This window comes from Falco punctatus (genome assembly GCF_963210335.1).
Source record: "Falco punctatus genome assembly, chromosome: 6".
Taxonomy (NCBI): Eukaryota; Metazoa; Chordata; class Aves; order Falconiformes; family Falconidae; genus Falco; species Falco punctatus.
The window spans coordinates 1,169,361-1,193,334 of NC_137585.1; the positions used below are offsets into that span (position 1 = coordinate 1,169,361).

General features: G+C 47.0%; 1 protein-coding gene across 1 annotated transcript; it reads right to left on the reverse strand.

Annotated features, from left to right (window-relative positions):
* Window positions 1-217: 217 nt before the first annotated feature.
* Window positions 218-23,967, reverse strand: NCAPD2 (non-SMC condensin I complex subunit D2). The gene is made up of 31 exons (XM_080391105.1): window positions 23,674-23,967; window positions 23,510-23,585; window positions 23,314-23,372; window positions 22,677-22,858; window positions 22,059-22,198; window positions 21,596-21,723; window positions 21,392-21,515; window positions 21,163-21,310; window positions 20,413-20,610; window positions 19,762-19,896; window positions 19,132-19,216; window positions 18,291-18,465; window positions 17,908-18,029; window positions 16,725-16,934; window positions 14,663-14,837; window positions 12,959-13,043; window positions 12,679-12,812; window positions 11,180-11,306; window positions 9,527-9,611; window positions 9,262-9,423; window positions 8,809-9,017; window positions 7,503-7,614; window positions 7,062-7,185; window positions 6,709-6,864; window positions 6,318-6,495; window positions 5,186-5,280; window positions 3,265-3,345; window positions 1,177-1,363; window positions 831-957; window positions 529-681; window positions 218-354 (listed from the first exon to the last, which is right to left on the reverse strand). The coding sequence occupies exons 1-31, from the start codon at window positions 23,825-23,827 to the stop codon at window positions 242-244; spliced, it is 4,239 nt and encodes a 1,412-aa protein (XP_080247231.1). The 5' UTR covers window positions 23,828-23,967; the 3' UTR covers window positions 218-241.
* Window positions 23,968-23,974: the final 7 nt, after the last annotated feature.

Genomic DNA, 23,974 nt, shown 5'->3' on the forward strand with positions numbered 1-23,974 from the left:
ACCTTCTTCCCGAGACTTTTTATTTTTAATCAGAGCAGCTTGCTTTCATCTTGCAGGGCAAAAGCAGCCAAAGCAGCAGCTATACTCGTCACTGCCTTTCTTTGTGGAGATATCAAAAGACAGGATTGGAACTGCTTTAGCCTGGCGTGTAACATCCCTTTTGTCCTCATTTAAAGCACTGTCATATTATGGGGTAGCTCAGACAAGAAAAGACGACTGTGGCATAAAGTGAATTATATTTTTAGTCAAAAGACAGTGGCAGATGGTCGCCTCGGCGTGCCCGGCGCGCTGAAGATCTGGTGATGGGAGTTGTTTTGGTGGGGGTTTCTTCCTCTCTTAATTCTGCCAATAGGTCTAAAGGGAATAAAATGTGTCAATAACCAGCACTTACCTGCCTTGAACACAGAAGTCTACAGGCAACCCAGGCGGTGTTCCACACCTGCCCACTTCCAAAGGCACATCCCTACTGGGCCAAACCCATAGACTTTTTCCACTTTCTGCCTTTGACCACAATGTACAAAGGCTTACCGTCCTCAGAGTTGCTCTCCTCATCACTGGAGAAGGTGATAACAGCTTTTTTGCACGGACGGCGCTTTTGGGCACACTTCTGTTTTTGGAAGGCATGAGGCGTGACAAAATCTTCACCACTGTTGGCCGTGCTCAGGGGCTGGTGGCGTGAGCCTGCCAAGAAAACAAACCAGCAAAAAAGCAAAAAAATAAGAGAGAAAGGTAGCAGCCACTCCGTCTGTAAGGGTGAGGAAAAGTCCCTAGGTGTCTCTGCTGGACTGCAGGATGAGGGGGAAGGCTGCAGTCTCACGAAAGGAACATACTTCTTGTGGGTTTCTGCTTGGTCGCCTCTGTCACTGGAGTTGCACTACCTTCCTGGTATGTCACTGCTGAATCCAGCCCTCGATTATGGGAGGCAGACAGCTTCTGCTCCAGGTCTTCAGCCAGAGCCTGACGGAGATGGAACACAGTGGGGGGAAAAAAAAAAAAAAAAAAAGAGGTGGGGACAGAGAATTATTACATCCATAGCAGAACTTCCATCAAGTTCTCTGATAAATTGTTGGGGGTGAGGAGTAGCCTGCTTAAAATGGAGAACTGCAAGGCTTTCCAATCGCTGCATGTCAAAAGCGATAGTTTTCCTGGCCTGGACACTTGCCCCCCCCTCCTTACTTTAATCTCAGGTTTGCTGCCTGCTCTGGAGAATCGAGCCAGCAGAGTTTGGAAACAACTGTAGACAGCTGGGTCTTGGAGCTTGTCTGCAAAGCAGTCAAAGTTGTCGTGCAGCTTCTGAAGGCCCTGTTCCGAGAGGGGAAGCAGAGTCAGGCAGTAGGATAGATCCCGATACTGACGGTCAGTCCTGGGAAAGACAAAGGTTGCCATTAGCTCTGATGGAAAGGGGTATGTACGGGTGAGCACGTCCTACCTAGAACTACAGCATGCGAGGATAAAGCATTTCCTGCAGGTGCTTCAGCCCTGCGGAGTATCAGATCCAGGCTGCTCTGTTACAGGTCAGAGTGCAGTGCCACACCGCACACAGCCACCACTGTGTGCCATCGAAGACACTGATCTGACATGTCACAAAACCAAGAAGGCTTCACTGTTAAAGAACACAATCACTCTCTTAAGAAGTGTCAGAAGTTATTGCTGGCTATGAGGAAGAAATACACTCACTGAGGTGAGGACTCCTCTTGAAGGGCCTCATTTCAACTGAATTTAAAACAAAAGTCACTGGGGGAAAAAAGGGAGTGGGGAGTAGACTAACATCCTTAATGTACCCCACTGTGATGGAATGGGAGGACAAAGAGCTAGGGTGAAGCCCCTCTTATTAATACACACACAGCAGAGGGCCAGAAGTCTGTCCTGCACAGTCTCTCCAAATGCACTGTCCAAACACAGAGAGATGGAGAACAAGGCTGCAGCACCCAGCTGGTTCCACATCCACAGTCTGAACGACACCTGCCATGTTGCTATGCTTAGAACTCCAGAAATGCTGAATAAGGTGACGGCGGCTGCACAGTCTTTTTTTAAGCTCCTGTTTTAGCCTGGAGTGAGAGTCTTGGTCTAGCGTTACCACTAGCATGCATTAAACTGATCATCTTTGTGGTAGAGAAATAGTAGGACGTTTTTATTCAAAGCTAGACATGGCTTACACATGCACATTTTTTTTTTACAAATGTGAAGAGCTCACCAGTGTTCCTGGGAGGCAATTTTGGAGAGGGACTACTCTCCACTCCAGCTCGGAAAGCAAAATCCAAATATTTCGGGGGAATATGCAACTCCCTGAGGCAGCCGAACAGGCCACGTGCCCAGGCACTGTGTACAAATGGCCAAGATAAGCAGGCACAGCTTAAACCTCAGGGGCAAAGACACAACGATGGAGAAAGAAAAAAAATCACAGGAACGGAGGAAGGCAGGGTGCGCCATACTCAGTGGAAGGTAAAACGAAGGTGTCACTGAAAGTACATGACAGAGAGGCAGATAAATTTCTACTGCCTTTCTTCCTAGAAAAGGAGACTAAAAAAAGAAAACGTCAGAGAAGTTACAGCTTGGGGAGCAGGGGGAAAGAAGCAACAGCAACCCCCCCCCCGAAACCCAGGAAGCAAAACCATACCCCAGGGTGGTGGGGTGGGTCCTGCACTGTATGCTCTGCCACCAGCACCATGAGCAAGGCACGCACATCTCGCCGACAAAGCGCGGCCTAAGCCTATGGCGGCACAAGCCCTTGAATAAGAAATCAGAGTCCCAGGCATAGAATTGGTACTGAGCAGCCCACGCACACAGAGCAAGGAGAGGCCGGTACCAGCTAGATGGTTGAGATCGCCCTGGACAGGGGTGCTGGGGGACCCCAACGCCTCAGCTGGACACGCTGATCTGATTTCTTAGCTGAGATGCAAGGGAAGAGCCTGTGGAGAAGGACCACAAAGGTGCCTAAAACCCCCACGTGGGATGTCTCCTTGCTCAGCTGTACTGCAGATCTACATTGTCATAAAACTGTTTCCTAAGAAAGGAGGGAAGGGAGAGGGGCCAGTCACAGTGTAATGAGAGAAGAATCCTTATACATATTTATTCATGTATTTTTAGGAGGAAGATGGGGAGGGGGAGAAAGAGGGACCTAATCCAGGTTATGTCAGCATTTGTCTCTTTGCCACATGAAGTATATGATGAGAACCTGTTACAACCACCATATACAAGGTAGTTTCTTCCAACAGTTCCTAAGAAGCAGATTTGCTTGTCAGGAAAATGAGGATTACAACCCACCTGACAGTCCGGAATCGCTGACAAAGTTTCTCCACCAAGCTCTCTCTCTGTTTGTCTTTTGAAATGTATGAGAAGAGATGTCTGCAAAGGAAGAAAAAAAAAAAAAAAAAAAGGCAAAGTTGACAGCCCAGAGAGGAAACCACATTTCTGCCTACACTATGGGATGTTTGCAGCTATCCTATCCAGTGATCAGCTGGGTGGCCATCCAAAGATGATGAGAGAGCTCTGCGTGCCTCAGACTTAGTTTAGGAGAAGCTACAGGCATATGTACATATTTAAAATACTAATCACAGACCCTGTTGGGGGACAGCTGCTAGGACAAAACATACAATTAAAACTGCATGTTTGTGTAATAGCACCTGCCTAGGATGAAACTAAGAAATCCAGCTCACGCAAAGACCCTTGAAGGTCTGGAGTAAGAAGTGCTAATGGCTGTGCAGGGTCTGAGGCGGAGGGATGCTGAAAAGGCTGCACCGATGACTTCTGATCTGCTCCTTCCATCCAGTTTTAAGAGCGTGCAACACCTCCAGACAACCTCCTCCCTTCACACGTTGCCCTGGCAGACTACCATGTCTGACAAGCAGGCCTTGAGAGGAGTGGGGTGGCACGCACTACTTTTTTTCCCCTTCAAAACTGTTCTTGTGACTTCTCTGTTACTAATTTGCTGAAGGTACGCTGCTCTATTTTGAATCAATGCAAAAGTGAGTGTTACTTTGCACTGAAGTGGGAACAAAAAAACTTAACCACTAACCTGATCATGTTTTTTTTAGTTTCTTGAGGAATAGAGACATAGTCTTCAACACAGTTAAGTACTTCTGCATTCTGCATGATGTCCTCACAGAAATCATTGAGTAACTTCTATGTATTAAGAAGGTCCTGCTGGCTGCCCTTTTTCTTGTACCAACACTTCTGTTAACTTAAGCTCAGTCAGGCTGCACTGGACTCAATGCAGCTGCTCTAGGCGCATCCTCATTCAGTCCTTGGTATGTCTACAACCACTACACCAAGCTTCGTTCTTAAGATATGGGACAGAGACCATATCCTCAGGAGTCCTTTCTTTGCATTTGTTCCAGCATCAATTCATCTTTCTTTAACTTATATGACCAGAACTATGGCAGCATTCCAGGTAAGGTCTCATCAGCACTACCAATGCTTCCCTATCTGTAAACCAGAAATAACGTGACCACTAAAATAGCCAGTGGATGGAAAGAGTAGTTGGAAAAAAAAAAGTCACTGGAGATTTTATTGGTCTCCTCTTCAGCAACAGAAATACTCTTGTTTTGTCCAGCAGTCCCGTCTGTAATCCACAGGGATTCAGGCAACTCAGAAAAACCCTCATATGTTTACGTTTCAGATATAAGAGGAAAATTTCTATAATTTACCACTAAAGAAATTTTTTGTGCTGTCTATGAGCAACCAATACCCTCAGACTGAACTATTTCAATATGTCTCTATACTATGGAGTAAGGTTTCATGGGGAAAAAAAGGCCAAAACAAAAAACCCAAACCCAAACCAAAGCAGCAAACCCAAACCTGTTACTTTAACTACAGCTTTACTAAAATTGCTTACAAAAAAATCCAGTAGGCCACCAAAATGACAAAGGCAGCAGAGTCTTTAAAATCTGTTGTGTTGTCCCATGTTGCATATCCATGTTTCCACGCATAAACCCAACTGTTTTCCTTTTCTAGAGTGAACGAGCTAGTAGAAACTCTGTGGAGCTTCTCCTCACCCCCAGCTAGGTGGCTTTAGAACCGATTCCTCTCAGGATGACTCCATTTCAGATACAGACTGAAAAAATCAGATCAAGAACAACTGAAAAAGCGTGTTGTGTAACTCACTGTGGTTTCTCTTCCCTGGATCTCAACCCCCTTTGCATAAACATAGTCCTAGTCAAAAGAGATTTCTTGAACCCTAGAATACCTCATAATGGTGTGGAAGGGTTCCTCCTCTATGCCGCAGTTCGGATCTGAGAGGTGACTGATGATGTCTGGAAGCAGGTTATAGATGGCGTTATCCTGTGCAGAATACAGGGTTCTACATGAGATACAGAATTACAAAGGACAGCTTAAGTCAAGCCAGATAACCTGCCCACTTAAAGCTACCTCCCTTCTCCCCGCCCCAAATCTACTGACCAAAACCATCAGCTTTTTGAAATTAGCTGTACACAGCCAGCCAAACCCATCCAGAACTACTTGGCTGAAGCTAAGGGGGAAAATAACCAATTGCCAAGCTAACAACAACTGCAACCCTTGGTTTGCGACAGCTCTGCTCTTTGGCAGACCTGGATGCAGTTTCTTCGCTTTCCAGCCGCGTCACAACCCAACAAAAAAGCTTCCTGATAAAGGAAACACACAGCAGTTCAGCTCAAGGAACGGCCTCCCGCCTGGCCTGGAGAGGCCCGTCCAGACCCCCCTTCCCACGGCTTTGACAGGGTTTGTCACAGGCGCTGCAGAGACAGGAATTAGTGCGGCCAGGCGGCTGGCTCTGCTTTTAGTGGCGCAAGCTCCTGTACCACTGCAGCTGCTCAGGCAGCAAACCTCAGACTCTGAAGGGCCCACGGCGGCACTCACGCTTAACAGATGGTGTACAGGGGGCACCGCTGCTATTGTTCTCACCTGCCTGGGCTGTAATTCCTTCAGTTTAGGGGTCTCAGCATCACACAGCCAAGAACAACTTTGAAAGGTTTCAGAGATGGCGCACTGCCTGAGCCCTAAGGTCAGGGAACTCTGCTGTAAAGCCTCAAGGTAAGCTGCAGAGAACTGTTCCCAGCCCTGTACCAGGCACACACAAGAAAGTAAAGGGATGAGGCACCGGTTTGGAACCTGCCTTCTGATGCGAATGGATGAGGTAAAATTCAGCAACATCACAGCTGAAACAAAACTTGTGTTGCACAATTTCATTTATCTGCCCTCATCTAGGCAACACAGAGGGACAGGCAGCTGCTCTGCACCACTAACACATCTTCTCCAGGACTCAGCTCTGGTATCATTGACTCAGCTTCCACCAGCCCCTCCCCACTCTTGTCAGCTAAGGTCCGTGAGCATCCACTTGCCTTGTTGGAGAGTTCACTGAAAAAGTTGTGAGCTAGTCCCATGATTGCCTCCTCTGGGTCTATAAGCAGAGTTGCCATTTCGCTCACTTGGCCCTTCACCTTTATCATGTCTTCGAGGATGAGGTAAGTCATCACCAGTCCAGCCGTGTGCCTCACGCTTGGGCAGGGGTCCCGCAACCTGGCAGAACCATACAGTTACTGCAGAAAGCAGCCGAGTATCTCTAAGCTACTGGTACCCATGACAGCCTACTCTACAGCCCAGGTCTCTTGTCTCTCTACATTGACACCTTCAGATTTGGTTTCCTGGGTCATTCTCACCTTCTGGAGGCCCAGTGTCACCCTTCCAGAGCTCTCATCACCTGTGTTCTTCCAGCAATGACTGTAGCATTACCTGGCACAGAGATGTGATGTCCAAGGCTCCACCACGTTGGGGAAACGGATGGCCAGATCTCCTGCTGCAATAATGAGGTTGGATCTCACACCAGGCAGAGTGGACTTCTCCATCATTGTTAACAGCAGGCGCAGGTGGGAGCTGCAGAACTCAGAGCTGATGAGACAGGGTACAGAAAAGAAGGCATTCATACCAAAATTCCATCTCTCAGAGAACAGAGACACACCAAAAAAAAAGAAAATCTAAGAACGCTCTTTTGTGTTTGTTCTCTCCACAGGAAAGGAGTTGCAACATTTGCTTGTGCTTTAGTACCAGGAAGGCTGGGAAGAGGCACCGGAACAGCCAGCCATTACCTGATCATACAGACTTTGCCAAGACTTAGGGCTGCAGCAGCCGAGAGCGCCGGATCGCTGTAGAGCCCAGGGTTTTTGCAGACTTTGAGCACCAGTGGAACAAAGGCAGAGAGCAGGTGCTTATCTAGAGAGTGGGAATAAAGACAGCAAGTATGAGAGCGCTGTTTGTGCATCCCTCTAAGAACAATTACTCTGTTTATCCCAGAACTCCTGCAAAACTACAGAAATTTGTTGACTCACTTTCACCATTGAAAAAAACACTTCCAGAAAGGCAAAGAAACAGCCTGTGTAGAAACTGACACCAGACAAAAAAAAAAAAAAAAAAAAAAATCACAGTGTTTCCTTCTGAAGGAAACAGCCTTCCTCTTTCTGGATCTGTTACCCACTGTACCTGTTCTTCCACACAGGCAGACAGTGCTCCTCGGTGGCAGCCACACTCACCATCTAGAAGTTCTGTCTCACAAATACTGCGGATGAGCTCGGCCTCAGTGTCATCCGCTGAGGCTCCCACAAGGCCCAGCTCCTCCTCCATAGTGGTCTCATTTCCTGTGCTCTGTGCAGAAGGGAAGACTGTAAAGACGACGACAGGCAACAATAACCCCTCCCCTCACAAAGTACTCTTCTCTCAGGCGAGAGGTGGATGCAGGTTACCAGCAGCACGACTAGAGTTGAGAATAGACTGATGAAGAATTCTATAACCCACTTTTCCCTGAGAACTGAATGAAGCTGTGCAGGGTACCCCAGGATTTGCCAGGCCATGTGTCACAGAACATCAACAAAAAGAGAAAGCCGAAGCTCCTGAAGCTAGTATGTTGAGACAGATCTAGGACACACCTGGCATCAATGCCAGAGTCTGGCACAACTTCAGGGAGACGCAAACCCTAAAAGCACGAAGTTCAAAGCAGACTTTGAATTGCTGGTCTTGTGAGTAAGATTATGGGAAACCTCAAAGCAAGGCAAAAGCAACACAAGGGAAGAAGAGAGATGTGCATGTTGCGTGAGGACCAACTCTGCATCCCACTGCTGCTTCTTGGAAAATCTCATCGTAACCTCCTCCTGTCTGGTAAATGGTTGTGACACTGATAAGCAGGGTGGATGAGGAAACTAACTACAAATTTCTCTGCACGTAGCAGTATAGGCATCTACAAGAGGCTGGATACCTAGGGACGCACATTTTTCTCTATTCTTACCCTAGAAAGTCAGCCTCACTACACTCTGGAAAATGTTGCAAGGTAACCCTAACCAAACATGGTATTTCTATCATACATATCCCATTAAGAAGGTTACTATTAAACTTTCATCATTACCACCTGAGAAAGGATAGGACCTTCAAACCCTATGGACCAAGGTTCCAGAAGCCCTTTTCCAAAATTCAGGGCACAAATGGGTGTTCTTCACCACCAGCAGCAATTGCAAAAGATTGCATTGGTAAGAAAGGAAGTGATGAGGGGGACGGAAATATTTGCCTGAAGCAGGAAGATAAGCATGGCCAGGACATCACCCTTCATTCCCTCTATTTTGCCTCTTCAAAACCCAAGACTGATGTGAGAGTTCTATTGAATGGGATCGTTCAAGGGCCTCAGCTCTCCCTGTCAATCCTGGCCAACACATGCCCATTTCTATTCCCAAAGCACACGTTACCCCAGGCCTCCTGCATCCTCAGGAGTGCATTCTCCAGAAGTTTGCCATAGCAGTAGCTGGGACACTAGAAGAGCTGCCCATAGGAAAAAAACACCTCAGTTCTCACCAAGGGCCTCTGCTTCTTCATGCTGCTGTCAGAATGCTTCTTGGACTTCTCCTCTCTGAGGCATCGTCGTCTGCGTAGCTCTGTGCTCACTGACACTTCCAAATATTGTACCTGCTGCAGTGCCACCTGTCCCACAAGGGACAGCAGGTGCATCAGCATGAATGTGGGGAGGCTGCCAGCACCATCAGAGACTCTGTTGGGAGAAACCCCTGGATCCAGTGGAGAAAAATTACTACAGGTCAGTGGTGATCTAGACCTCTTCTCTCATTGGTTACTGTCAAGTTTCACTGTATAACCCACCTCCATGCTCCACAGACTCCTTCATGCACTGGCACCCTTCCACACCAACACCGCCAACTAGTCCCCCAGCTCCTCCTGCAGTTACTCTAGGCCACCCAATCGCAGCATGAGAAACCATGGGTACAGATTTCCTTCACCAGATTTTTTCCTCACCAGCTTTCTGCCCATCAGCCTCCTCCAGCTTCTCCAGAGCTTGCTGACTACACATCTGCAAGACGTGAGCACATATATCCCCTGCCCCTTCTGCTAGCTTGTATATGAGCGTTACTGCTGTCTCCATGAAGGGGATCCAGTGACCACTTGGCTGGGCGAAGCCTGATGAGAAGAGAGAGCAGTGTACCACATGTAACAGTGACAGCACAGGCTGCCTCACAGCCCAGCTTCACCCCCTCCAAACCTACTGCTGACTCAGGCTCACCTTTACTCAGAGTCTCACTCAGGGAAGCAAACAGCATGTGGTCCTGTGGCAGTCGAAATGGTGCATTGCTCTGCTCCAGCGCTGGCTGCAGAGAGAGCAGATGAGTTACTCCTACCACATAAGAGATCCCCCCGTGCCCTTCCTGGTGCTGGACCTTGCCACATGCACAATGCCAATCGAAGCCACGCAAGGCCCACGGCAGGGACAGCCCGTATGCTCTGCAACTGAACACACAGAAGGGACATTACTGTCACTTTTGAAGGTATGGTGGCAAACACTGGGTGGATTTAATGCTTGGCCAAATGATAATCCCAGGCCAACCCAGGCAGTTCCACTATTTCACCTTAAATCAAAATAACTCTTGAAATCTCAAAATGACTCTTTTAAAAGCTGATATTATTTACTCATTCTCCACAATGAGCAATGAAGGAAATGTTTAGAGCGTCTTCAGGGTTACCAACGGTACGTCAATCAGATGCCCTTGCCTAGGGGTACTCCAGGTTTTGTTTAAAAGCGAACCATCATCAGAAATGACAGAGGATAGCTCTGGACCCAACATCACCTCACACTTAGGCTGACTCTGTATCAGTCCCACCACATTTTAGGTTGGGAGTAAGATAACCCAGAGAACTACTAAACCAAGTACGACAATGCCTGAGATATCCCAGCACATCTGTATCTGCCTGATCAAGATACACTTGACCAAAACAAGCCACTACCTGAGGATTTACCAGCTTTCAGTAGCCGGAAACAGAATCTCTCAGTTCACTACAATCCTACTCTCTGTACTGAATTTCTGTGCGTGTGGGGTGATAGGGAGGAAGAGCTACCACAGTCATTCAAGTGTATGTGAGAAGGGTCTGAAGTGTAGACAAACTTTACTGCAGAGTTAAGCCAAGCTAAAACTGAATTACAACTGTCTTCAGAATGATTAAGAATGTTGTGATATGTATTAATTCATGAAGGTCCTGCAGTAACATCCTCAGTGGAAGGGGCAAACACACAGTGATGGTGCTGTGTGAAAGAGGGCTGCTTTTATGCAGGAACTCCTGAACTAAAACCCTAAATGCTTGAGTCAAAAAAACACAGAGGGTTTTTTTTACCCCCAAGTGCATTTAAGAAAAAAAAAAAAAAACCAAAAAAAAAACGTATAAAGTTTTCCCCCAGACCAAGATGCTGTGGACCATCATGTTGTTTTAAGTACAAGAGGGACAGGTTTGAAAACACTTCATGTTTTATATTCAGCTGTACAGCTGACAACTCCCAAATATCAGTTAATAGGGAGAGCAAAAGAATCACAACACCAGAAAACATCAGTAGAGGAAAGGGCTTCATGGTTGAGGAAACACAAATCAGTTTAGAACTGGGAGTCTGAGGAAGAAAATTGAAAGGAAAACAGATTTTTTTGTGCAATGAACTCTTTACTAATTGAATTCAGCCTGTTGCCTCATGAAAATTCTTTTATTACATGTTCACTGATGTGTGCTAAGCTTTCCAGACAGTGCTGATGAATGGTCTCAACCTACTTAATTTCACAGTTGGTAAAAATTTAATCACTTCTCTCTCTTCTCAATACAAACCATTTGCCCCCCTTCTTTGTTTCTGGATAACTCTCTTTCTGGATGAGCTCAAGAAGAAACTGAAGAGTTTTACCTTACTGGCAAGTTTGGAGATGGCGTTGCATACTTCTTGAGCAAGGCGATAGTCTTCACATACCTTCTCAGACAGCCCTACTGTCACCAAGACGTCCAGGTTGCTACCTATGATCTCTGGCTTCCCTCTATGGAATGGAAGCGATGGGGATGTTACGTGAGTTGGTGCTGAAAGTTTACAGAAGTATGGATAACCAAGAGAAATACTCCTTGTGCTTTACAGAAGGCAGTGGTTTGAGTAAGAGGAGGGAAGGAAAAAAAACCCCAAATCAAGCAATATTCCACAGAAGCCTGTAAAATCCTCACTCCACTATGAGATTAAGTTCTCCAAAGTGAACACTGGACACACTGTCTCTTTACAAAGAAATAAGATTCTTGATTCCTTTTTCTTATCAGAAAGAAGAAGAACTTAAAAGGGCAAGACAAAGAAAAATGTTGCAAAACAGAAAAGAGTCCAGCAGCTCAGGACCGGTGACACGTGCCACTTCCTCCCCTACTGTGCAAAACAAAACAACACAAAACCACCCCAACTCCAAAGCCCATGCCCACATCCCCGCTCTTCTTTCTACCTATGAAAGGTAGAATTGTATATTCCTCAGACCAGGCTTGATCTGAGGAATATAAAATTAACTGGGTGAAGAAGTGAAGAACAGAATTGAATGTATTTAAAAGGAGGATCTAAAAAGTTTATAACGGGGCCCCTTCAGGATAAAAGCAAAATCACCGCCCTTAGCAGATTTGTGAAGGGCAATGCTATTATTTCATCCCCCCGCCATGGACTCAACATAGGGTCTCACGGGATATCTCAGAAGCCTAAAGAATTCAATCCCATGATTTTAGGGAAGGATATTAATTTTGAGATGTCTACAATTCTGCCACAAGCACATGGAACGGGGTGGTAGAAATACCTTGGAAGGAATATCTAATTGTCAAATTGCAGAATTGGCTGTGAGCCCCAGGAACAGCTCCCAGCTCTAGAGCCAAGAACTTTGGGATTATCATTACACAGGCCTAGTTTTGACTGATTAAGAACTGAAGTAGGAAGAGCAAGAAGAAATCAGCAGGTAAGCTAAATACCAAAGGGTTACTGAAGAAATTAAAACCTTACAGTGCAATTACACTCTTTTTGCCTCCAGAAAGGGAAGCGGACTCATTTCCCTCCCTCATGCTACAGGCTCCAGACATCTCTACTCAGCAGCTTATTGCTGCTCTTATCCAAACACAAAGCTGCAGAGCTGTGGCACGGCGAGCTCTGAGAAGGGGTGGACATTCAGAATACAGAGAAAGTATGTTGTCATACTCATTCAGAGACCGTGCTGGTGGGACCCAGCACAACTATGTTTAATTCCAGGCCTCGTTACCCCATGACAGGGCTACTGTTTTTGAAGCTGCATACAAAAGGGTCACCTGATGCAGCACCTGCAGTTCTTCGATAAAAATTGACTCCCTGTACATCCTCCCACTCACATAACCCTCCCACACCACAGGCCCACGGCTCACCGTGCCATCATCCCCAGCAGGATCACAGCAGCACGTTGTTCTAGTGGCGAGCACTGAGATTTTTCTGTGAATCGTTCCCAAAGCAGCTGGATCACAGCAGGGTTTATTTCATCTTTCTGCACAAACTCTGAAATCTGGAAAAGAAACGCAATAAAACAAGTAGGGAGAGGCAGAGGAAGATGGACTTCAAACCAACAAAGACATTAACTGCAATGCCTACCATTTTAATGTAACAGACATTAAGATCACAAACATAATCCAAACCCAGGCAAGTACTCACTATTTCTTCTAAGCACTGTATCGTTCCTAGTGATGCATCCGCCATGATGAGAGATAAAGAATGCACCAGGCTCTGAGCTCTGGCCCTTTGAAGGGGGAAAAATAAAATAAAATAAAATAAAATGAAATTAAATAATAATTTAAAAAGTTAAAGGTAAAGAAAAAGTTTTTTTATTCTGCTTCTATTCTGCTATTCAGAGAGCCAAGGACATCTGTTAGATAATAGAGCTGATCCCTGGAGACTTCCCCCTCCACAAGCTGGAATCCTCCAGGTCACCCAGCTTAAGTTCCAATGAGCACGCCACGGGCTCAGAAGTCCACTGCCTTGTGCACTGCTGCTCCTAGCTGTGCTCAAAGACTCAACAAGAGGCACCCACCAGCCACTTCCCAGTTTGCTCTCAACTACAAGTCAAATTACTGTTTTCCCTAGAACACAAGAAACTGAAACTCTCTGTGAACAAATAAGGCCAGAGCTCAAACTGCAGGAGAGTCGTCTCCAGGCAATACTATCAAGAAGAAATAAGCAGCAGTGGATACTTTGTGTTGCCCTGATGGTACATATGAGGGTGAAGTATGGTGCATCTCACCAGGGATCACACTTACTTAGTGCATGTGTACCCAACAGGCGCTAAGAAAGAAGAGCTAACAAAGAGGACACACAGCTCCTCTCTAGCGTGGAAGAAAAAAGCATTCAAACAGTACTCAGCTCCCAACCCCAAATCCTGAATAAGGATCAGCAAAGACCCCATTAACATCCTCTCACCTGCCACATGTAGAGATTTGTTACAAAGAGGTTTAACATCAGTCTGAATGAAATACAAATTGAAATGTGTGTGAAAGCACCCAGATGACAATAATAACTACTAACGTTGTATAGTGTGAGGGATAAAGAAACAGTGTATGTTGAAAAAAAATCAAGGACAAAACTGACAGAAAGAAAACCAGTAAACACTGAGGAATGCGTTGTGTACACCAGAAGCAGAACGCCTACACTCAGATAAGGCCACAGCACGCATACCCTGTCAGCAAAAGACCTGAGCCCTGGCGTCAGCCAGACAGCTCCAGCTTCAGCCCACACTGTATGCCATTCCTCTCGTTATCCCAACAGGAGGAGTGACGACAGCCATAAGAAACCCAAACCAGGGGAACACTGAGCAACAACTTTGCCCACAGAAGGTGAAGTGAGCAAGACTCTTGGACATGGGATGACTCCATAACAACAGCTGACTCCCAAAGGGGCTGAAATAGCCATCTAAACTATTCACTTAATTGTTGCCAAACAAGAACCCTGCTGAGAAGACAGGCACCCCTTGTTCTCTGTAGAGACCCTACCCAGATCATTTGGGCACACATATCTTGGTGCAGTGCTTTGTATGAGTGAATTTATGAGATGGTTAGGTGTCAGTGCCTGATAACAGTTCAATTTAAAATAATTCTCAGCTTCTCCTTCTGTAAGGCCTCAGACAGAGTTTTGCTGCATGAATTTCCTACACATGGACACTACAACAAACCAAGAGTGGAAGCTCAGTGGTAGGTGCCACAGGAAGACTGGGATACTCAGCTACATAACCTTACATTTCAGCTCAGCATGAAGGGTGGCAACTTTGATTTCTCTTCCTGCCCATAACCCATTCCCAACGGCTCCCCAAAAGAAGAATTGAGCTGCGTGGAGAAAAAACCCTCTTCTGATTAGGAAGGGCCATACCTCTCTGACTTGCCGCTGGGGCTCAGGTAGAGCCGTCTGTAGGCATCCAGCACGGCCTCCTTAACACCAGGCTCTTTTGACCATATGAGGGGGAGCATCCTGCGGACTCCAAGCACTGCCTGGGGCACACCAAACTGTGAGGCTGTCACAAGGAACTCAATGGATTCCTGCACCACTGCAGAGGAAAGAACAGTTGCATTAGTGTGGCTCGTTCCTATACCCTACCAGAGAGGCCATTAAAACAAATTCATAGGCATACTGCTCTCACAGCAAGCCCTACAAGCATCTAAGATCACTGCTACTGTCTGCAGAGGGCTCAAGTCAGAACAGGGCTACTATTAAAAAGATGTAGATGTCCCGGAGGAAACAGGTACAGGTTAACAGTATTACAACCAAATCTAATCTGACACATTTAGAAGAGCACAGACGCCACATTTGAGAAAGAATAAAATTCTCTTCTGGGAGACAGGAAGAAAAAAAATCTCATAGTCACAGCAGATGAGCACCTGAACCTAAGTCCCAGTGCAATGCTGTAACAAGAGAAATCAAGTTACTTGATGCATAAATGGGGTAATGAACAATGCTTTTGATTCCAGCTTGAGTACTCCTGAAATATACTTGTCTTCTGCTCATAAGACAAGAAAAAACATTAATTTGGAGAGCATTCACAAGAGAGCCACAGTAATGATCAGAGGGACTGTACAATGAACAGTTCATAGAGTCTGACCCCTGGTTTAGTGGGAGCTTACACCAGAATAAGCCTTCAACTTATAGATCTGAATAAAGACCCCCTATCAGAGAAGCTGGTATGCTTCTCCTGTCTCTAGCCACACCAGAAGATACATATTTTCAACATAGAAAATAAAATTAAATCTTCGAATCTTAAATCTTTAATTAAAAAAGAAATCTAAATCTGAGCACATCCCTTACTACCACCCCCTCACCCAGCAGCACACCATCTCCAACTGGAGACAATGTCTCAAAATGTCCCAGCTGTTCAGACACTCAGTGTGCCTTCCTTACACTACAGCACGGGACAACAGGGAGGTGGAAAGCCAGTAAAATCTGCACAGCCATGAAAAAAATAAACCAAACCCCAGGTGTTTAAGCATCAGGTGAGGGGCACACACTCAGCCTTGAAATTCAAATGACCTGTAAAGACACTGAACTCAAAAGTTCATTTTTGCGTGCGCAAACAGCTAATGACATCCAAACTGGCTGGGAAAGCCCAGATGCTTATCACAGCTAACACATGAGTCCTTAATACAGGTGAAACCTCCAAAGTGTGTGCAAGAAGCTAGGGTGCTGTAGTGCTCAGACCTGTTTGTACCCCAGAGCTATGCAAGTGGCTGGCAAGCAGATGGACCAGGGAGGATGGGAGAGGAGAGAGCTGCACCCCTCTGTGTCCTCAGAGGTGCTGATTTATGATAAGCACTTCAAAAAAAGTCTAACTGAATACAGTAGTTCTAATATTAAATAGGAATAGCTGAATTAACTCAAAGGCCTACTCATCACCACTTTTCGTGACAGCACTGAAGAGGACCAGGCCACAGAACCTGTTGATCAGGATCGCTTTTAGCTACAGCATATCAAGTTTAAGGAAAGGTGAGGTGGACAAGACAGGCTGCTCAGTTCCCTTCTTGCGGCCAGCATAACAGCTGAAGCTGCATCAGGACACAAAGCAGGTAACAGGACAGCTTCACTGGCCGTGCTTACTTTGGGAGAACCTCAGCTGAGACGATGAACACACATCCCCTCCCATGGGAGGCAGGGGAGCTTCCATAAATAAAGTAATTTTGGTCACCTGGCTTGTAAAACTATTTTCAACCTTGATATTTAAAACATGGATTCCTAAAAAGCCCATCCATGCCCTAACACAACCCCGGTGCTTGCTTTTCCGATATCCTGGAAGTGCCTCTAACATCTGCTCAGTGAAAAGCAGCTCCTCCAAACTTGCCCCCTTCCCCTGGAGCTCCACCGCTGCCGTGTCTCCCCTCTAGCAAGGGGAAAGCTCTCGAAATGCTGAACGGGGGAGAAAGGACCCCATGGTTATTTGACACACCTGAGATAGAGTTTTCATGCATCATCTTGCTGATCAGGCTCAGGGCTTCTGTGATTTTCACTGAAAAGTTGTAAGCATCTTGCAGGTATTGCACCAACATCTCCTGTTTGGCCAGCTCTGTTTGAGGCTGCTTGTCCGGCACAACTTCTTCAGCCTGAGGAGAGCTGCTGCCACGTGGAGAATCCTCACTGTTCTCACCTGGGCAAGAACCTGCACAGCACAAACACCCGCTGGTGAGCAGTATGTAAGGTATAAGGGAAACAGGCACAGTTCAGAGCATCTTAACACTTCTCCCTCCACTCCATAAGTGACCCCTTCCAAGAGCCAGGAGACAAAAATCCAAATTCTGCCATCAGACTTGGCTACAAAGACAAAATCTCAGCATGCTGTAGAGCAAGTTCCAGTACTACAGTGTGATGCACCATAGAAATGCCAACTTAATACAGTGGTGGAGAAAGTCATGGTCCAGCTGGGGTAAACTCCACTAAAATGCTGAAGGGGTTAATCTGAACTTGGCATCCCCCCAAAGATGGATGAGGCCCTGAAAGGGAATCAGGGCAGAGTAGGGAGAAGGCAAACGCTGCTACTCCCTAGCAAAGTTTGCAGAAGTGTGGAGAATTGACAAGGCTATAAATATTTTTAGATGATACAGTTTTGATAGAAATCAGCTCAAGGAGATTGGCTAGGAAACCTTATCCTGAAACGAACAGCAAAGACAAAGAATGTGAAGTCCTAAAAATATGCCTAGAGGCTTCGAGATAAGCAAGAGGTTGCTTGAACCTGATACTTGGTCAAAGCTGCAGAGGGTAAGCATTATGTGCCACCACCTGTTCAGGAAGCAGAACTCCTGACAAATTCAGGCAGGACAGAAGCGGGCGTGTGGATAACACTACACTCCTCTCAGCAGATACTATGTGAATTAAAGCATCAGAAATGCACTTCTACTGGGAACACAGAACTTTTTTGACCAGAAATGAAATAACAGGACTAATCCAATCCAGCAAAAATGCCAGGCCACTGGATGAGTGGATGATCCGGAGATGCACAGCTCTATGAGCTGTCAAGTACACACAGACTGAGCCCCACAGGTCAGAAGGAGGGCCAGGGCATTCCAGAGCCTTTTGGCCTAACTATGGCATCAGCTTGGACTTAGGGAAGAGACAGATTGATCCGAAGCAGTTACCTGTGTAAAGTCTCTTCAGAACACTCAGGATTGTTGCCTCCTCACTTTCCTCTGCGGGGCCGCTGAAGGGCTCCTTCCCCTGGAAGTGACACAGGGCCTTCTGCGTAAGGCGGGCTGCACTCCTGGACAACGACACCGCCCATAAGAACATCAGCAACCCGTCAGGGCAGAACGCAAGGGAAACCATCCAACTTTGCCCTGAACAACTGGGGAAGCAGCTCCTGTCAGCATCTTGTGCCGAGTGCCCACGTCAATCTCTTCCTACAGAGTAATGTTACTGGAAATCATCCCTCTACCCTGGAGCTCAAACCTTTCTTTAACAGAGAACAAGGGACAAACACAGCCTGTGGGATGAACACTGTCAAACTACAGAGCCTTCTTACTTGTAATTCAGCTTCCTCAGCAGCCCAGTGATTTGCTCTGATGTACTCTCCACTGTTTCCCCAACTTCCAGCACCTCCTCTTCCCCTTCCTGCAGTGGTTGAAAGAGCTGCTGTGTGGCAGCCCTAACTTCTGGCAGCATTGCTTCCCACTCTTCCTCAGAGGTGATCACTGCAGCTGTTATAAAAAAACCAAAAACCCAACACAAAAGAGGGAATGAAGAATACAGAGACTCAAATGACACCCTAAATGGGAAGAGAAACTCATCTGAAAGTTAGGAATTCCACTTTTCTTCTCCCCCGCCAGCCCTGGAAGACACTATTCTCATCGATCCCACCCAGACTGAAGTAAGAATAAACTATAACTCTTTGGCATACCGCCCCCCCCCCCAGCAATAAACCAACCACTGAGGGTAAAAAAATGACAGGTAAGAGAGAACCGTCATTGGATATTTATTATTTTGTAGACAGCACCAGGTCCAAGGCTAATCAATTTAAAATTAACATCTGCCCAACCAAAATTATGGCTTAAGCAGTACTTGAATGGAAAACTGAAAGCTGAAAATGGAAGCCTGAGAGGGTGTTCAGTTCTTATGCTGAAAATAGGATATTTAGCTAAATGGACTGTTGATCTAGATACGGACACTGACATGGTCCTTTTATAATACTACTGTATGAAAATCTGAAAATCTGCTGTGAGATTAATCCCAGTTATCCGGCCTCACCATCTCACACGAGTCAAGAACTGAGACAAAAGTCACCAGAACCTGGGAGCAAATTTAAGATGAGGAAAAATAAACTCTGGTATGGCCTGGGAAGGGGAAAGAAGAAGAAGGGAAACTACCTGCTGTGGATCTGTCACGGTCCCTCATTTCTTGCAGCTTCTGCACCTCTTTCTTCAGTGCCTCAGTCAAGTCGGTACAGCTTAGCTGAAGATGCCAGAAAGAGAAGTATGTTACTCACCCTCCTTTTTCTGAAATGTTAGAACTCTTTCTCATCCACTGCCCGCTTGAAGTTGTCAATCCCCTCAGATAACCCTGTTTTTGGAAACTGGAATAGCAGACTCTGGACATCACCCTAGAATGGGAACTCCTGTAAATCATCAGTCTGAGGCTCAGGAGCTCAGGAGCAGGTGCAGCTAAACACAAAAAGCTACAGCTCTGTGCAGAATGTTCTAAGAGACTAATTCTGATCAAAAGGAAAGAAACCCCACAGTGGATTCAAATCAAACCGCTGCAGGTTTTTCCACAATCAAAGGCATCCCTCCTGGCCTTCAGCACACCTTCACCATTACACCAAGTGAGGGAAGAGCCAGAGGAAGCAAGATCTGAACCTGGGAAAACCAGAAAGCTCCCACCTGCAGAGTCAAAGGCTATTTTGTCCCTCCCACAAGACACAGGAAGGCTATAGCACACTGCAGATATTCAGCCTGCAAACAGATATCTAGCATACTCATCATACTGGTGGGAATTACCTTGCAGGAGAAGGGATTGTTGGACAGAAATGCAGCCAGGAGCTGGATTGCATTTTTAACTACCATCACAGATTTGTCTTTGAGACGCCCAACAGCCACTGATACCACAGACTGAAACTGAGTCAAAGGCAGGACCTATCACACAGTGAGAGCATAGACAAAGTTATTGAGAAGGCCTAGAGGCCCAGAAAAAGTTATTTTACTGCAGATGTATTAATGTACTAAAAGGCAGAGATTCTAGACTTATAGAAAAGTAGTCTGGGTCTGAAGGGACCTCTGATTATCTTCTGATCCAAGCCCTGTTGTAAGCAAAGACTTGGGTTATCCAGGGTCCTGTTGAGTCTTAGTATATCTACCAAGGGTGATGTTTTCCCATATCAATGTCCAAAAAGAACTTGCATACTGTGCTCTTCCTTCTGTTCTATTCCAGTAACAAAGACCAGCATTTAATTTCTGTTCCCCAGTTCCCTTGTCCCTAGGGTCTTTGGTCTCTTGGCAAAAAGGAACTACAGACACCCCAGCACACAGAGACAATGCCTTTCTCTGTTAAACTTCAGTCTCTGCAAACAAAGACCAGGATAACAAAAATACCTTTAGAAAACAACAGGGGAAGGGATGAGTGATGTGAAGCCAATTCCCTAGCACACGTACCCTGCACTGAACGATTCGAGTGAAAAGCTGCAGCACGCGGCTGCGCACAAAGCCATGGATGTCACAGATATGGGACCGCAGCATACTCAGAAACTTGTCCCGAGTACCACGGGCAGCTTCCTCCAGCTGGTCACCATTCAGCACCCGCACCAGCACTTCTGCCATAGCCGCCAGAATGGCATTTCGCATCATATAACTCTGCAAAAAGAAAAGCTGTTGAACCAGGAACAGACAAAAAGACACAACTTGATATGCCCAGAGGAAGGACAGCCCAAAGTGTGGGCCTTCCAAGTCCCAGGCTCTCAGCCTTAAGTGAATTTCTCCATTATGGACTTTGTATTAACCTTGGGTGAACATGATTGTGCCTGGAAGACAGAGTAATTCAACCCTGCTATCCAACTAAGTCCACAGAAGCCAAGAACTGATACAAGAAACACTTAAAGCTTTAAAGGGCAGCTTAAGAAAAGGTAACACAATGACAAACTCATTAAGTACTGAAGAACAAGGGACAACAGCTGGGATCTTAGACCAGTAAGCAGTCTCTGATATCTGAGAGTGACAACCAGACAGTAGATGTCATGGTTTCCATTTCCTTTGCATCTTTTAGGTAAGGGCAGAACCTATTCCAAACAGCAGGTTTTGGCTACTTGATGTCTGTGAAAGAGGGTTGGGTTTTTCAGGCAGAAAAAGCTGGTTAACAGCACCTCCACCCCCTGACTTCTCTAGACAGACAATATTGCAGTAATGTACCTCTCCATTCAAGAGATGCAGGAGAACACTCATGTTGGCCAGCACCAGAGCTGGAATCTGTTCAGCCAGTTCAGTTATAAAGGTAGCATAACCCTTGACTCCTGAAGTATCATGAGCCAGATCCTGTGGAAATTTCTGTCCGATTTCCCTGCATAGAAAGATGAAACAAGGAATAGGGTGCCCCAAGTAGCCAGGGAGGGAAGGACAAGCCTCAGGGTATTTTTCTCACCTTAGCAATTCACCCACCAGGCTTTTCAGACCATACTCTGTGGCCCAGAGGCTCACGGCCTGTGCAAACACTGGGGCTACATGTTCAAAGTGCTGCAGCATCTGCGTGATCTTCACAATAGCACCTTTCACATGTGAGAAGAAAGAGATCAGGGACAGTAACTGAGAATGGCTTCAGGAAGAAGGCAAAAGAGCAGGAACTCACTGAACATGTGATCATAGTGAGTCAGGACTGCAGCAAGCAGATGTGTCACAGCCTCCCGTGTGGCCCGGTACTTCTGAAGACCGATGCTTGGATTCTCCAGGATGTGGTAACAGCTTCCTGTCATCAAGCTAAAGCCACAGAAGAGAGTGAACCTCACTATCACAACTTGCACCAACATCATTCTAGCACACTACAGCAGGCAAACGTTTCTTTCAAACCAGAGAGATTCTCCAGTATCCTTAAAAAATCTGAGCAAACATCACCTGAATTTGAGAGGCCTACACGAGAAAAGTAAGTGGTTCTTAAACACATTGCTTTTGCCTCAAGATGGTTTCCTCAGTTACCCAGCAATCTGCACTCTGCAGAGAGCTGTAATACCACATCACTGGCAGATTTAACATTTAACCCTCCCTTCCAGAAAACCAGTCACTCATCCCACCTCTACATCCACTTCACCCCATACCTGACAAATTTTTCATCCACTGCTGAACCACCCCAAAGCTGATGGAGATCCAGCTGCAGCAGCTGTGTGAGCAGCCGTAAGACCGGCTCCCTCTCCTCTTCCCAGAAGGATCCAGAGGTCTTGGTACGGTTCTTCTTGTTCTAGAAAGCAGATTACACAACACGATAAACCAGCAGCTTGACAGCAGAAAAAACACCATCACCACCCGGTTTCCCTCAAAAAAGCAGATGACTGTCATGTTCTACAGCACTAAAAGACCCACTGCAAGATGTATGAGAAGTTCACGCATCTGCATCAAATGACTGTTGCCGTTACCTCTGACCACAGAAAGGGACTCGTGAGAAAATACTGGCACACAAAGTACTAGCCAAACACTGAAGAGTGAACCAGAGAGGCCTGGGTACCCAAGTATCTGCTGATGTTTAGACACATATTGTCCCTTTTGCCATTTACCATATACAGTTTCACAGAAATAACCAGTACTCCACGTAACACACTGCTCTTGCTGGCATCATGTTTGAATAAACCCAGCTATAACATGAGAGATACCACAGAGTATAGCAAGCTTAGATGTTTTCTGCTTTTATCAACTTGGTTTCTCAGAGTCCCCTCACCTACCTTCCCACCAGGATTCACCTCCAACAAAGCATTCCTGCAAGTTTCCGTTTCAAAGGCATCCACCAGGCCAGTCAGCAAATAGCAGTTCATCTTTAGAGCATTGAGGTGAGCAGCACAGTCCACACGGCTCAGCCCAGAATCATGCACGATGGCAGGAAGTTCATTGGAATGATGGGACACCACTGAAAAGAGGTGGAAAGTCATGAGAACTCCTTTCAAGGCCCCTCAGCCATCCCCTCTTTCGAGGACTTAAAGCAGCCATCAGATTACCAAAGACGTGCTCACATCTTGCCAGCTGTAATAAGGGCTGCCCCCTGCAACCCAAACCTTGGATGCGCTGACCCATCCTATCCCCACAGCCCTGTGTCAGCTCACAGAAATACTCCCTCAGAGCTGATGCATCCCAAGGATGTATTTTCCAGGGACACAGGGAAGGGGATTTTCTGTCGGCCTGCCCTTACAGCAAACATGCACAGCTCAGCATTGTCCACCAAGATTACAGGCCCATATTACTGGAATGGGCTGAGAGTGCAACCCAGCTGGTCAAGTCACATTAGCCTTTATATCATCACCGAGCTGCCAAAGGGGAGGGACTTCTCTAGTGCTTCTGCTTCAGCCAGGAACAGTGGATACCCACCACACATCATCAGCTCCAGGGCATCCTCCTTGACAGCAGTCTCTGCGGCTTGGAAGCAGCTGCAGGGCAAGCACAGTTCGTTGAGGGGAGCGAATAAACACCCCCGGGGAGAGGCGCGAGTGCCTCGGCGCCCCAGCCTTGCCACAGCCCCCCTGCACCCGCTCCCCTCGGCCCCAGCCCCGCGCTCGGTACTCACTGGAGCAAGCTGTAGAGGGAATCGAAGTGCTGCAGCACCGCCAATGCGCCGTGCGCCTTGAAGGCGCTCCGGAAAGCTGCGGGGAAACACGGAGAGGGGTGGGGGGCAGCGGTCACGGCCGTGACCCGCCAGTAGGCCCAGGCCGGGCCGGGGGCAGCGCTTACCTGTGAGGGCGGGCGGCAGCTCGCTAGCGGGCAGCACCCTCTGCACAACATAGCAGCCGGGGCCGCTGTCCCGCCGCAGGTCGGCGGGGTTAAGGGGCAGGCGGAACTCCCAGGCGGCCTCCGGCACGGCCCCACGGGCTGTTGCCGCCGCCATTGCCCTGCCGCCGCTCCGAATAGCGCGCGCGGCCGCACTGGCCCCACCCCCTTGCCTGGGCCTATCAGCGGCCAGCAGCGCTGCCGCGCGCCAGGGCGCTGCCCAATCACCGGCTCCCTTTTCACTCTCGGACCGTTAGCGCCTCGT